Raw genomic sequence first — 13423 nt, 5'->3', positions numbered from 1 at the left:
AAAAAAAAAAAGGTAAATGGATAAAAAAAAGGGACAACTGTCAATTATGAGTTATGGGTTAGTCCAGAAATGTGGCAGTGATTTAATGAAAATAAAAGACGTTTATTTTAAAAGACACACAAATATATTGAAAAAACAGTAAACTGGTTCTCTTCCTAGCACCCAGCTTTTCTTCCAAAGTAACAGCTTTTCTAACTAGTGTACTATCAAAACCAGGAAATGAACACTGGCACACTATTATACTACAGATCCCATTTAGATTGTAAGAGGTTATTGGGGGGGGTTGTCTGTGTACAATTTCAATATATTTCATGTTGTCCTGTCACATGTATTGATATAGCAATATAGAGATCCACACAACCACCTGCACGAGCAAAGTAAAGAACTATTCTGTCACCACAGTGGAATTTCCCTGTGCTACTCTTTTAATAATCAACTTCTGTCATCCCTTTTCCTTTGGGGTGCGGGGGGATAACAAATTGTGCATCAAACATTTAAAATGTGCTATTGAGATGTAAGGACATGGCTTTCACACTCAAGTAACTTACCTATTTGTCTCTTGCTATCATTTCTGAGTTGCTCATTTTCTGGTCTGGAAACTTTGTGTACTTCAGCTATAAGAGAAGATACACAAAATGACAAATCAGCTCAGGATACATAATCAAAAACTTCTGTAGTCAAAAATGGAGGGAAAAAACCCAAAAACAAAACCAAAAAGTCTATACCCCCACCACCATCACTACTTTGAGTCAAATCTGAAAGCATATTGAACATTCTATTAAGTTCAGCTTAAACTTTCTAGTACCATTCATGTAAAGTAAATCTTTTTAATGAAAATAAGGTGAATGGAAAATGCTCATCAGTCAATTAAGTAATAGTAAATAGCTAAAGTTCTACCTCGCCTGTGCTCTTGGTTCTCTATTGCTTTTTGGCTGGTAGATGGCAAAGGCCTGGATGATACAGGGCTCCTTCTCCCAACAGGTGCCGGAGCAGGTAAGTGGGCCGAGGCGGTCTGTACTGCTTGTTCCATGGTTGGACTTTTTCTCAAAGGATCTAACTGAGGGCTTGAACGACCTAAAACGTAACCAAAAGATAAGAAACTACCCTATCCTTGGGGATTTCAAAATAATCTAGACCCTAAAAATGCCTAGAATTTCTACCAATTTTATCCTGAGCACAAATTTGAATTTTTCTATTTATTAGAACAGTTTAAAACTGATTATCTTGAGTGGGTTGGTCACTGTTAGTAAAGGAATATCTAAAAACAAAACAGATGAAAACCCAAACAAAACTCAGGTTTATCTGGAATTTACCTGGCAGAATAAAGCTTAAAGTTTTAAGAAAATTGTTCCTGGTATAAGATTTCCCAGAAATGATCAAGAACTTGCTGCAGCAGGTCAGAAGCAGGCTTTCCCCCAGCTATCACAGCGAGATTATGGCGACACTGTAGCCATTATTTGCAGAGACTAATTTGTTTAGTACTTTCTGAAGATATCTCAAGTGATACTTTTCATTTATAGGTATTATCTCCATTAAACATCTACTGAAAGTTAAGTTTTTCACTAGCTTAGGTGGTTTGGGTAATTGAACAGCAATCAGTGCAGGCAACCAATAACCCTTCAGATAACTACACAGTAGCTACACTTATTCCTTGCTATTTGAAAGATTTCCTGGCAAGTTTTTATGTGTTTACTACTTACAAATTCTATTTTTCCCTCTTTGAGATCAGAGTCTGGTCACATTCAGTGCTCCTGTCATGCTCTTTGTCTCTGTAACATCCATTGTAAATCTCTATTTATCTCATGATGAGGTAGCAGCAAAATGTTTGCTTAAAAAAATTATGCTCAGGGCTCCTCCCTGACGGCACAGGGGTTAAAGACAGTGCTACCAGCTAGCGCCAACCACTGCAGCAAGTCCGATCGCCAGCCTGCCAGGGAGCTGACTCATACGGCACAGCAGACGTCTTATGTCTTGCTCGCTGCTCCCCTCAACGGTGTATTTCAGGTGATCATCTCACCCCCACTCCCCACACTTCTGGCCTATACCCCAGTTCTTGTATGAAAAAATAAATCTTAAAAAAAATCTTACGCTCATTTTATGTAAAAATATTCCCTAATACACTGCAAATGTCACCATCCACATGTGCATACTGCACAGCCCCCAAATGACTAGTGAACCAGCACATGCCGGCACTTCATTGACTGCTGTGCACTAGTCGTGGGGACTCTTTATTTACAATATCCCCCAAACTCAGTTACCTATCTGCACCACCATTTAAGTCATTATGTCAAAGTTTTCTCTGCCAGTAATAGAAACAACTCAATTTCTCCACTTACTCTAATGGGAAATCATGGTGGTTTCCAGTGTCTAGGCTTAAGAGAAAATACTCTGTGAACCTTATAAAGTGATTTATTTATAAAAGAGCTAGCTTTTTTGAAAAGTCTATTGCTTAATTTCATACTACATGAGACTGTTTATAAAGTTTACTTCATTAAGGCTTTTCTTTGAGAAAAAAAGTCCTGTGACTCCCAAGTATTACAGAACCACAAATAACAGGGCAGTCAGCAAGGAGAATCACAGCAAGCATTTCTTTGGGTCTTTAAAAACCTCTGTAATTAGAGTTGACTAGTCATGACAATAATTTTATCATAAATAAGGAAATATAGGTAGTACTGTAAACACATCTATTAGGAAAAACCAACATAGTTCAGTGCAATAAAAACACATCTCCTTGAATCACCTTCAAATTTTTATCTAAATAATCGACATACTTTAATTGTATAAAACACAAATTTTAACTGTGAAATCTACATGCATATTCCCAGGCCCTTTCTGTCACCGCCTTACAAACCCGTTTTCTAGTAATATGTACTTAAAAAAAAAATCTGTTTAAAGTTTACTTTAGCCTTGAGTTGAGGAACAAAATCTAATTGATTGTCCCCAAATGATGGGGCAGCTGTCTGTTCCAATATTATTTACTGCACAGTCTTTCTTTACTAATTAAAAAATACCTTTTATCATATACTAAATAATTTATCCTTGGGTCTGTTTCTGGCTTGTTCTATTCATCTAAACTTATTCCTGCAATACTGCATTTTATAGAAACTACTTATCAAAAGTAGATAAGTTCTATCTTATTTTATTTTTCCAATATGTTTAACTAATTGTTTAAGAAACAATCTGTGATTCTGTTTCATCAAATTCTACTATTCCATTATTGAGAGTATAGTAGAAACAGTTAAAATGAAAGTAAAATCTTCTCAGTACCATCACTTGTGCTCGGGAGTAAGACGGCTCCTAACACACGTGACTTCTTTCACGCTCCCTGGCACTCTGGATTTCCATCAGTTTGGACGTAATTCTCTTTACATACTTTATACATCATTTCTGACTGGTATTGTGGTAACATCTTTTATTCCCTTTACATAACCAGTGGGTTAAGTGTTAGATAAAAAATTTATTTTTGTAAATTTTCTTTACATTTTAGGTCCCTCATTAATTCTAGTTTTTTTTCAGTGATCTTAGTTCCGAGTAGAAAATCACAGAATTGGTAAATAAGGCTACTTATTTACCTCATTTCCTTTCACATGTCCTGACTTAGCTAACATGTGCTCTTACTTATGATTTTAATAAAAATTCCCCACTGCACTTCAATATTAAGGTTAATGTTGGTTCCTGTAAAGATAGCTAACATTTACTGAGCATGTTCTATGTGTCAGGCACTGTACTGAGGGCAATGCAAACATTTAAAAAAATTTAAATCTCCAAAATTAAGTCTGCTAGTCATCAGCAGTCTGATTTTTAAACTAGTTTTAAACTAAAGTAACTAAAACTAATGCCTAAAGAGTAAGACATCTATAAAGAATTCTTAAAAAAAAAAAAAAAACTAAAGCCAGTAATTGAAATTAATATAAAAACAGTAGCTATAACTATTTTAAAATACCTAAAGTGAGCATATAGATTGCTTAGTATTGACTTGCTTTTATCCTCAACTATTTAAAAAATACTGTCCTGTAGTTATAACATCTTTCAAAAATGATTTTATTTTTCACTTAAAAAGCAAATGTCCATATAAAAGCAAGGCGTCAATAACATCCACTTTACTTTGGACAAAAATGGATCTTAGAATCACTGGAGGTCATGAGACTGGCTGGCGGAAAAACAGAATTATAAAAATGAAACAGGCTCCTTCACAAGGCTTATTATGAAGCAGACAGATCACTAAGCTCCAGGATTCTCGTATAGCAGTTTTCAGGATTTACATTTTTAAGAAACTTTCCAGATGGTTTGTTTGTGGGAGGTTCACACTGAGAACCGTGCTCTAGATTCTGTGAGGATGCTAGAGAAGTAACCGCATCAAGGATAGTTTGTTTTTTTTTTTCAGTTTATTTCAAATTCACTATGAACAGTTCATCCTCAGTGGCAAGTCTGGGAATGATTTCATATATTTTAAGTATTATATCAAATTATATAAATGGCCTTGCAAGAAAAGTCAACTTAGAGATGTCCAGCATTTCGGACTTGTGATCTAAGAATTGTAAAATGTCTAATTAGTGACAGTTACTCAATAATATACTTACTACAGTAGCAATTAGAAAAAAATTTTCAAAAGAACCAAATACAAACATATGACTTATGATCTGCAAAAGGTCTTCTGTTCAGAAAAAGACAAAACCACTGTAGATAATCAGAATGGAAATATTTAAAGGAAAAGAAACCAGCTTACCTTGGGATGGTTGTGTTTTCAGAGGCCTTGTATCTTGTGTAAAGGCAGAACCAACTGCACTACTTTGGGACAGGGGGCCACTGCTCGAGGTTTCTGCTCCAAATGATGTCAAGGAGCTTCCAGCTTTAAGAGATTTTTAATGACAATTAAAAAAAAAGCAACCCAAACCAAAAAACCTCCCTCCCAAAACCTTTATCTCTTTATTTTGCCTAAAGCAACCACAAAATCTCCTGGACATACAAGTAACACAACTAGAAAAGGATTGATTTTATGTCAATCTTCTCTTAAGTTTTTGTAGTACTTATGGGATATTTCCTTTTCACAGGCCGTGCTTTATTTATTTTTTTAAAAAAGATTTATTTATTTGTGCATACAGAACTGGGGTACAGGCCAGAGGTGCAGGGGCAGTGAGAGGCTTCATCAAAGAGTGGGGAACAGAACAGGCAAATACACTGCTAAGGGGAGCAGCGGGGAGACAGGAGGCGTGACAGGAGAGGTCTGCCGCACCATGTGGGTCACCTCTGGGGCGGGGATGGAACTGGCACTGAAGCTGCTGCTGCCAGCTTGCAGTGCTGCGCTTTTAACCTGCTGTGCCACCAGGGAGGGTCAAGCTGTGCTTTATTCTTAATGTTTTCTCTAGCAGGCCCAATTTTAATAGTCCTTTCCTAACTTTAAAATCCAATCTAAAGATGGTAGAAGAATCTTTTTTTTTTTTTAAAGATTTATTTATTTATTTGTGCATACAGAACTGGGGTACAGGCCAGAGACTCAGGGGCGGTGAGAGGCTTCACCAGAGACAGAGTGGGGAGCAGAACAGGCAGATCTACGAAGTACACTGCTGAGGGAAGCAGCGGGCAGGTAAGGAGAGGTCTGGCTCGCCATGTGGTCTCCTCCGGGGCAGGCGGCAGGCGGGAATCGAACTCATGCGGAAGTGGCTTCAGATTCTCAGTGCTGTGCTTTAACCCGCTGCGCCACCAGGGAGGGCCAGAAGAATCTTTTATGAAAAATATTACCCCATTATTACAGTGCTTAGGAACCTCTCATGGTTTTCCACAACCCTCAAGATGAAGGTTCAAACCACTTACACCTCAGTTTTAAAGGTTTCTGCTTATCTGCTTACCTCTTATTACTTTCCCTGCTTCCACCAGTTACTTCATCTCATAGCAGTTTAGCCATCTTAAATACCTCAAGGTTAGAATCGCATTTCTCACATTTTCGCATTTCCAGGCTAGGCTACTTCAGTTCCATCAAGCAGCATTCACCTGTATGTATGCGTCTTTAACCCCACTCCCACTTTTGACTCCTCTTCAAAGGGCATCAGCACACAGTACAGTGCCTGGGACCCTTCAGCCGTGCAACCTACTCAGGCGGCAGCCCCAGCCAGCCCTGGAGGCTTAACACGACCTCCGACAACATTCCCAGCAATGTTGGGAGCAGTGCTCTCAGTAATTCAGTGGGAAGTTGTATCTACTGCATTAGCCCTATTATTCGTGATACTGGCAGATGACCAGGACATAAGTTACTCTGCCATGGATTCCTACCTCCACACTGCTGTTGTTAGCTCGCCTGACTCCACTGCTCACTGACTGCTTCTAGTTAGCAAACTCTTATATCCCCCAAATCTTCTCTTGAATTCATGATCATATCATCCCTAATTCCTCCATTCCAATTCCACCATGGATTTATCTGAAATCAGTTTATGTGGATGGTGTGAAGCAAGGTGCAAGATTAATTTTTTCCAAATAGAATCTAGCTGTTGCAGTATGTGTTAATTCAAATGCTTTATACAAAATTAAGCCATGCAAACTTTATAGTAATGTAGGAAGTGAGTACAATAATAGTTAACTGACTTCCTAGAAGGTCTCAAAAGGAAATTATATATTTGCAACCATCCCTTATTTCAATCCTCAAGATTCTAACAGTGATAGCTACCATAGACTACATCTTGTTTAATCTGTCTAACAAACACTGGTCTCACAAGTTGAACAGGAGCAGGAGGTATATGAACCAAAGCTACAATATCTATTTCACTTAGCTAAAAAATCGAAAATGAGTCAAGTGTTTAAATTTAATTTTGAAAGTCAAACCTATGTCAAAAGTGAAAGCATACCCTGAATACCAGCATATACTCATCTTCTTAGAAAATGCTAACATCTTACTATTGTTTTTTCATTAAAAAAAACAAACAAACAAACAAACAAAAAAATCCACCCATCTCTCTCCTACTCCCTATCTCTGATAACCACAATTTGTTATCTGTACAGCCATGTACTGCCTGACAATAGGGATACAGTCTGAGAAATGCATTGTTGCTAGGTGATTTCACTGTTGTTTAGACGCCATTGTGTAATTAAACATCCTAGATGGTCTGGCTGACGATACACCTACACTATGTGGTATAGTCTATTGGGAACACAGCAGTTATTTGTTGTCTGTTAAGTAAATGTAAAAGAGCTTTTAAAAAAAATAAACATACTTAAAATTCCACATTTAAGAGAGCTTATACAGTAGCTGTTTCCTCTGATTTATTTCACATCCATGTAGTCACATGTGGCAAGATTTCATTCTTTTTTACAGCTGAGATAAAATTCCATCATATATATTTACACCACAATTTTATGCATTCATTCATAAATAGATTCTTAGGTAGCTTCTTTATCTTGGCTACTGTAAATAATGCTGCATCGAACATGGGGGGGAAATAGATATTTTTTCAATTTTGTGTTTGTTTCCTTGGATAAATACCCAGAATTGGATTTCTGGATCATATGGTACTGCTTTATCAAAGTTTTTGAAGAACCTTTATATTATTTTCCACAGTGGCTAGACCATAATATTCTATTAAAAGAAGACAAGGGTTTCCTTTTCTTCACATCCTCGTCAACATTTGTTATTTACATGTTCAATAATAAATATTCTAACAGATGTCAGGTGCCATCTCCTGTTGTGTTTTTTCTTTCTTTCATTTTCTTGATTAACGATAGAAAAAATCCTTTTTAAAAAGATTTATTTATTTATGGGGTACAGGCCAGAGGTGCAGGAGTGGTGAGAGGATTCACCAGAGACAGGGTGGAGAGCAGAATAGGCAGATCCACGAAGTTAAGTACACTGCTGAGGGGAGCAGCAGGCGGGGCAGGATGGGTCTGCCGCGCCCTGTTGTCACCTCCGGGGCAGGGATCGAACTCATCCTGAAGTGGCTTTAGCTTCTCAGTTCTGTGCTTTAACCTGCTGCGCCACCAGGGAGGGCCTTTTCTACCCATTAAAAAAAAAAGTTTTATTTATTTATGCATACAAGAGCTGCAGTGTAGGTTAGAGGTGTGGGGGGTAGGGGTGAAGGGATTCAACGGGGCCAGAGAGGGGAGCAGAACAGGCAGACTGACTGAAATACACTACTGAGGGGACCAGTGGGAAGATAGGAGACGTCTTCTGCGCCATGTGGGTCAGCTCCCGGGCTGGGGATCAGTCTTGCTGCAGTGACTACAGACAGCTTCATGGTGCTGCGTCTTAACCCTTTGTACCACCAGGGAAGCCCCAGTACTGACTTTTTAAATAATATTAATTCTTCCAAGCTGTGAGTCTAGAAGGTCTTTCCATTTATTTGTCTTTTTCAATTTTTCATTAATGTCTTGTAGTTTCCAATATATAGGCTCTATTATGAACAGTTCTTCATGACTAAAGCCTGCATTTTCAGGAAGACCACCACAGAGGTAAAGCTGTATATGCCTCTCCCCTAACCAACCCTGGCAACATAATGCCAGGACATACAGTAATTTAATTATGGCTAGCTTAAGGCTGACTTGAACAAGAGAGACTATCAGGACTCACCATTATAAAAGCATAATCTCTCCCTTCATAATGAATTGTTGGATATTTAAAAACCATCTTACTATTCTATTCCAACATTATTCGGCCAATGATTATAGCATCTGCTGATAATCCCAATATTACACTAGAGATTGCATAACGGCGCATCTTTGTATGGGTACCGCTTCCCTGCTCTTATATAAGGAGCTCTGGCTCCTATCAGTGGGAACAGCACTTAGACATCGAGAACTAGGTCTATGTGTTCTTTGCTACTGGGTATCACTGCTTTTAGGGGTCAGAAAATCAGATTAGATTTATATCAGAAAAGAACCAGATTTAAGAAATGAGTTCGTCTCTAAAGCCCAATTTGCACCAAACACTATCAGGCTCCCCTTTACCTTCTCCTGTTCCACCTGCCTAGCTCCCTTCTCAGCACTAAAAGAATCATTTTGCAACACCAATATATCACTTATTTGCCCTACAGAAGTTTTAAAATTGGCAAAAGCAGTAATACTACAAGTCCTAAATCAGGCTGTCTTTACAGTTCTGTTTGTTCTTAACAATATATCCTACACCAAGAGTAGAAGAGTTACTTGAACTGGCTCCATTTTCCTGTGTGGCTATCAATTTGATACACAGCACCAGCTGTCTGTTTTCTGTCTGTGTTATTCGCTTACAGATTTGCTTTACTTGCCTTCCTTTATTTTGTGAATAAGTAAAACACATTACTGAAAAATCAAAGCTACATTTAAAAGTATACACAGAGAGAATTAATTTTAACAAAATTTATTACCATACCAGTGGATTTGTGATTCAGTGAAAGAAAATAAGCTGATGAAAGATTATTTCAATGGAACCAGAAAAGACTATGGGCCAGAGTTTTGAGATTCAAAAAGTTATTCTTTACTATGGGACTTTCAATAAAGATGTACTGAAGAGCTAAAATTCACAGCTATGAAAACAAAATAACATAAGTTCATCTGATTACACTCAGCCTTTGCTAGGATCATTCAATCATAAAGGAACTGATTCTAGTCCATTTCCCCTGTATAGTCTCCTTCCATTGTTACGCATTTAAAATTCTGTTAAAAGCACCAATGTGTTATATGTGAGTCTCTCTCACAGGTGATACTAAATGAGATGTTTCAGATTTCATATAATAATAATATTCATTGACACCAAAACCGATTCTCTGTGGAGAAAATGCTAATTTTAAATGAGTATATCTTATGCAAATTTAAAATAACACCCAGTGAAATTTGGTATGATATATCCAGTCTTTTTTTAAAAAAAGTGACTATGCTAAGAGATGACCTTCACAGAATCATTACTGTCATTTCAAACTTTAAATATTTTATGTTACAAAAGGAACATTAAACAGTAGGTCTGAAAGTTTGTGTTTTAAAATACCTCTGTGGTAAAGAGAGAAAGAAAAAAGCCCAACATACCAACGCCAACAGCACCAAACTGCTGCCCAACTAATGAGCTTGGACTGAACTGACTGTACGATGGCATCCTGCCAAAAGGCCCGTAGGAGCTCACCGACTGGAATGGAGACGTAGATGCGCCTAGAGAGGACTGAAGAAAGGGCGTGCGTTATTGTCCCGGGTTTGAAACAAAACATCTATTGTGGACAGAGATTCAGACATTTAAACACCTAACTAGTCTACTGAATTGCAGCTACTGGGCACGCAGACCAACTGTAACAACTCAGAATACGGACTCGAACAGTTGGACAACCTGCTGACTTCTATGCTTGAATGCATGTGCCAACTGTGCTCAAAGTGCAATACAGGTAACTTTTCAACAGTAAATTCTCCTTCGAGTTAAGAGTTTTATAGTAGATTTATGAAAGAAGTTACTTGTAACTGCTTAAAGAAAAAATGCAAGAATAGGACATTTGGTTGGAATGAATTGTTGTGCTGGACACAACTGCGACATCTCATTTTTTACTTTGCTCTTATGCCTCATCATTTGTGTATGCCATTAAACTTACAAGAAGGAAACTCAGAAGCAAACATCATACACAAAACCATTTACATTTTCATTACTAAGTTAAAGGACATTTATAAAAATTTTAACTTACTAAGCCATGTATACATCTTTCATGTTTAACCATGAAATGTTCCCTATTATAAATAAGAAGTGTGCTAAGGCCACCAAGGACAGGACTTTGTGAGTACTCAGCTAGTGCCAGGCACCTGGCACCTACTCACTGCCCTACTGAGGGAATGAGGTAAAGGGTCAAAGAGTTCAAATCATGGTAACTGGAAGAAGTTCTATGACACCATTTTTATTTGTGCTCTTGGTTTTTCTTTTCCTATAAAGATGATTACTTAAGTAACTAGTTCTCTGAATCATTTTACCATTCTGAGTTGTAAGTTTATCTTTTATTCAGAAGGAGAGACATGTTAAAAAGCATTTTCTCTGTTCCTGTTTTTTTTTTAAAAAAAAAAAAAAAGCTTTATTTATGTTTATTTATGCATACAAAAACTGGAGTGTAGCCAGAGGTGAGGCGGGGTGAGAAGATTCACCAGACATAGGGTGAGGAGCAGATCAGGCAGATCTACTGAATTACACTGCTGAGGGGAGCAGGGTGAGACAGGAGAGTCTGCTGTGCCATGTGGGTCAGCTCCCTGGCTGCGGGGATCAGACTCATGCTGCAGTGGCTGTGGATAGACTTAACCCCTTGTGCCATGTGGGAGGCCCTTCCTATTTTAATTTTATATACAATTTTTCTTTAGACAAGTTCATGAGACTTTTTTTAAACAGCTGGAAGACAAATCCTATGCAAGATAATATATATTTTGGGACTCTATTTTGTGTAAACAAGATTTTATGACTCACAGCATTAAAAGGAGAAAATTAATTGAAAACACTCAAAAATATTACACTGGGGCATCCGTGGTGGCCTAGGGATTAAATCTCAGCGCTATCACTCCTGCGGCCTGAGTCCAAACCTGGCCGGGAAGCTGACAGACTTCTCCTATCTCACCTGCTGCTCCTCCGAACAGTGTATTTCTGTGAATCCGCCTATTCTGCTCTCCACTCTGTCTCTGGTGAATCTTCTCATCCCCTGTACCTCCAGTCTGCACTCCAGTTCTTGTATGCATAAATGAAATATTTCTTTAAAAAAGTATTACACTGCTTAAAAAAAAAAAAGTATTACACTGCTTAAATAAAAAACAAAATAGCCAACAAGTATACTTGAGCAATGAGAAGATATTTCTAACGAGAAAAAAAGTTGAGAAGAAATGAATTTAGGAGGAAAACTGTGGGGCTCACAAGCTTTTAATCATCTAAACTTCAAATAACCTGTATATGAACCTGTTTCTTCAGCTGTGATAGCCAAAATTCAGATTAAAAAAAAAAAAAACCAAAAAACAACTTACTTATTTATACATACAGAACTGCGGTACAGGCCAAAGGTGCAGGGGTGGTGGCAGAGACAGAATGGGGAGCAGAACAAGCGGATCAATGAAATACACTGCTGAGAGGAGCAGTGGGTGAGACAGAAGAGGTCTGCTGCCCCATGTGGGTCACCTCTGGGGTGGGGGATCGAACTCGCACTGAGGCGGCTGTGGCTAGCTTTGCAGTGCTGCATCTTAACCTGTTGCACCACGAGGGAGGGCCCGAAATTCCTATTTTCAATATGCTTCCAACGAACAAGTAAACATACACCATAATAGACCATTCACAATTCAACTTGTAGACATCGATTATTTCTATTTTCAATAAAATACAGTAATTTCTTTAATGTGTCAGTGAGAATATGTATGATATTTTTTAATACCTGATTTAGGAAACTGAACATTATTTCTGTTAAATCCTTTGATGTGTGTGATATCTTATATAACATTGTGTGTGTGTGTATATGTGTGTGTGTGTATGATTTAGCTTTGAAAAAATCAAATCCAATATTAACAGAAATCACTATCATTCTTGTTTGTAATGTGAACCACATATGAGTAATACAGTGCATGGATTCTGGAGGCAGACAGCCTGGGTCTGTTCAAATTGTGGTTCTAGTTCAATTTCTTCACTTATGAAAATGAGAATAATTATGATACCAAGTTTGGAGACTATGTGAAAATTGATTTATTATATAGTGCTTTTTAGAACTCAATAAATGTTATTTAAATTGTTTTTGAAAGATAATATTTTATGATAAAATAAATTCCTCAGCTATCCTATACCTTATTTACTTTTGACTTATGACCTAAAGAGAAAACCCCACAAAGAAGAAAATGAAAAAAGAGAAAACAGCTAAATGAAAATGTTATCTAGATATCCTGGTAACTAGGAAGTAAAGTTTGATGAATTTTCAACTTTGAAAATAAAAACAAAACCCCAGAAGCCAAGGCTAGCCAAGAATATGAAGTTTATTCTTGTTTCAGGTCAAATTCCCTGTCAGTTACCTGAACAATGGCTGGATCCTGAGGCAAAGAACATTGTGGTTTTGGTGGCTCACAAACAGTGAGATCTTTAATATCGCTTCCACGGAATATAATGTATTCAAAGACTTCATCTCGAGGTGGTATTGGACGATCTGTTGGTCTGTCTTCTGTACCAAAGGACCGCACTGGTGAGAAAATAGAAGACTGTATCATATTTAGGCAGTGCCTCTTGCAAGTGTTCTGTTCCAAGCACTAAGGAGCATCCTTCCATGTCATCCGTGAGAAAGTATGCATTAATCTGTATCTGAATAGTTTTTTAAAAAATGATGATAATGAGTTTTGCCTATAATGAATTACACATTTGAATCTATACAATGAGGGTAAGTTCCTATTTTTGTTTATGTATTTGGTGGTTGTGGAAAGAGGTGTTAAAAATGTCCTTTCTTTCATCACTGATTTATTTTTGATGTCCTCATTCACCAATACTAAAAAATGC

The 13423-nt window shown here is 37.6% G+C and overlaps 1 protein-coding gene across 1 annotated transcript in view; it reads right to left on the bottom strand.

Annotated features, from left to right (window-relative positions):
• The window catches only part of LSM14A (LSM14A, SCD6 homolog A (S. cerevisiae)), a 22703-nt gene extending 9563 nt beyond the window's left edge, over positions 1-13140 (bottom strand). The window contains exons 1-5 of the mRNA XM_004690248.2: positions 12949-13140; positions 9979-10108; positions 4727-4849; positions 898-1074; positions 549-614 (exon numbers count right to left, since the gene is read on the bottom strand). Coding sequence (XP_004690305.1) covers positions 549-614; positions 898-1074; positions 4727-4849; positions 9979-10108; positions 12949-13140 — 688 coding nt within the window. The remainder of the gene's footprint in view (positions 1-548; positions 615-897; positions 1075-4726; positions 4850-9978; positions 10109-12948) is intronic.
• Between the last annotated feature and the right edge of the window lie 283 nt (positions 13141-13423).

Source organism: Condylura cristata, unplaced genomic scaffold (genome assembly GCF_000260355.1).
Source record: "Condylura cristata isolate star-nosed mole 26May11 unplaced genomic scaffold, ConCri1.0 scaffold00028, whole genome shotgun sequence".
Taxonomy (NCBI): Eukaryota; Metazoa; Chordata; class Mammalia; order Eulipotyphla; family Talpidae; genus Condylura; species Condylura cristata.
The sequence above is the reverse complement of the archived record's forward strand: the minus strand, read 5'-3'. Positions and strand labels throughout refer to the sequence as shown.